This window comes from Morus notabilis, unplaced genomic scaffold, assembly GCF_000414095.1.
Source record: "Morus notabilis unplaced genomic scaffold, ASM41409v2 Scaffold10409, whole genome shotgun sequence".
Lineage (NCBI taxonomy): Eukaryota > Viridiplantae > Streptophyta > Magnoliopsida > Rosales > Moraceae > Morus > Morus notabilis.
The window spans coordinates 1-1175 of record NW_010357761.1 but is presented as its reverse complement, the minus strand read 5'-3'; the positions used below and the strand labels follow the sequence as shown (position 1 = coordinate 1175).

At 39.7% G+C, this 1175-nt stretch overlaps 1 protein-coding gene across 1 annotated transcript; it reads left to right on the top strand.

Moving 5' to 3' along the window:
- Positions 1–747: 747 nt before the first annotated feature.
- LOC112094670 (protein SRC2-like) lies at positions 748–1171 on the top strand (the record flags this gene model as incomplete). Its single annotated transcript, XM_024176163.1, has 1 exon — positions 748–1171. A coding segment is annotated over exon 1 (303 nt), but the record flags the coding sequence as incomplete, so codon positions are not given.
- Positions 1172–1175: the final 4 nt, after the last annotated feature.

Here is a 1175-nt window from a genome sequence, read left to right as displayed (position 1 = left end):
GCTGATTCTTGTCCTTTTTTCACCCCTTTCAAAATAAAGCTTTATATTCCTTGTTTTTCACCCCGAATGTGTGACTTTGTTATCACATTAGAAGAAGTCAAAGATTTTTTTTTTCCTTCTTTTTTATGAGAAAAATAAAGGGTAGTTTACTTGTAACAAAATCACCTCCAAAACTGTTTCTCGTTAAGTTTATTTCCACCCGACTACATAAAGTAATGATGGAAGAATCAAGAATTTAGAAGAAAACGACATGCTTACAACTTTGACATTTACAAGTAAAATCGATATCATCATTTATGCCTACCTACACACGTGTGGAGGTTGCAAACGTGCTTTCATTTTGCATTGTTCAATGTGACTGTTTACCGAATAAACCCCACTTTATTTTATTCCTTCGTCCTAAAGCACAAGCGATTACCACGCGCCTTGTACGCGTCTTTTTCCCATAAATATACGAATATCCACGATTTAATAAAATTAAAAAATATTTGCCGTCAAATTTTTGACAAAAAATTATTTTAGAAGAAACAAAAAAGAAAACCATTTTTAAAAAAAAAATGTCATATCTAATCTAATAAACATATAGAGTCCTAAGAAAAAGGAACAAATAATAACAAACTGACGCGCCTAAGGAGCTATTCTAGGGAATCCCAGAAAAAGCCAGAGAGCCTTTATTTTCCCGAGTCGGTTTCACTTTCTATGTATTTTCCTTCCTACCCATTTTCCCTCACTTTAAATTCCCAGACCCGTTCTTTTCTCCCCCAAATTTCAGTTTCCTTCCCTCCAAACAAAAAAAGCTCTCTTTACACTTAGATTAGATTCTCAAATTCGTTCCTTCCTTCCCATAGAAGATCTTCTTCTCATAGCTATGGAGTGCAGACCTCTGGACATAACCTTAATCTCGGCGACGGACCTGAAGGACGTCAATTTCCTCTCCAAGATGGACGTCTACGCCGTCGTTTCGATCTCCGGCGACTCCTTCTCAAAATCCAAGCAGAAGACCCACGTCGATAAGGACTCCGGCCCAAACCCTAGGTGGAACTACACCATAAAGTTCACCGTCCCCGACGCCGCCGCCAAGCAGAACCAGCTCACCCTCAAGATCAAGCTCGTCTCCGACCGCAGTTTCGGCGACAAGGAGATCGGCGAGGTCCACGTCCCGATCAAGGAATTGC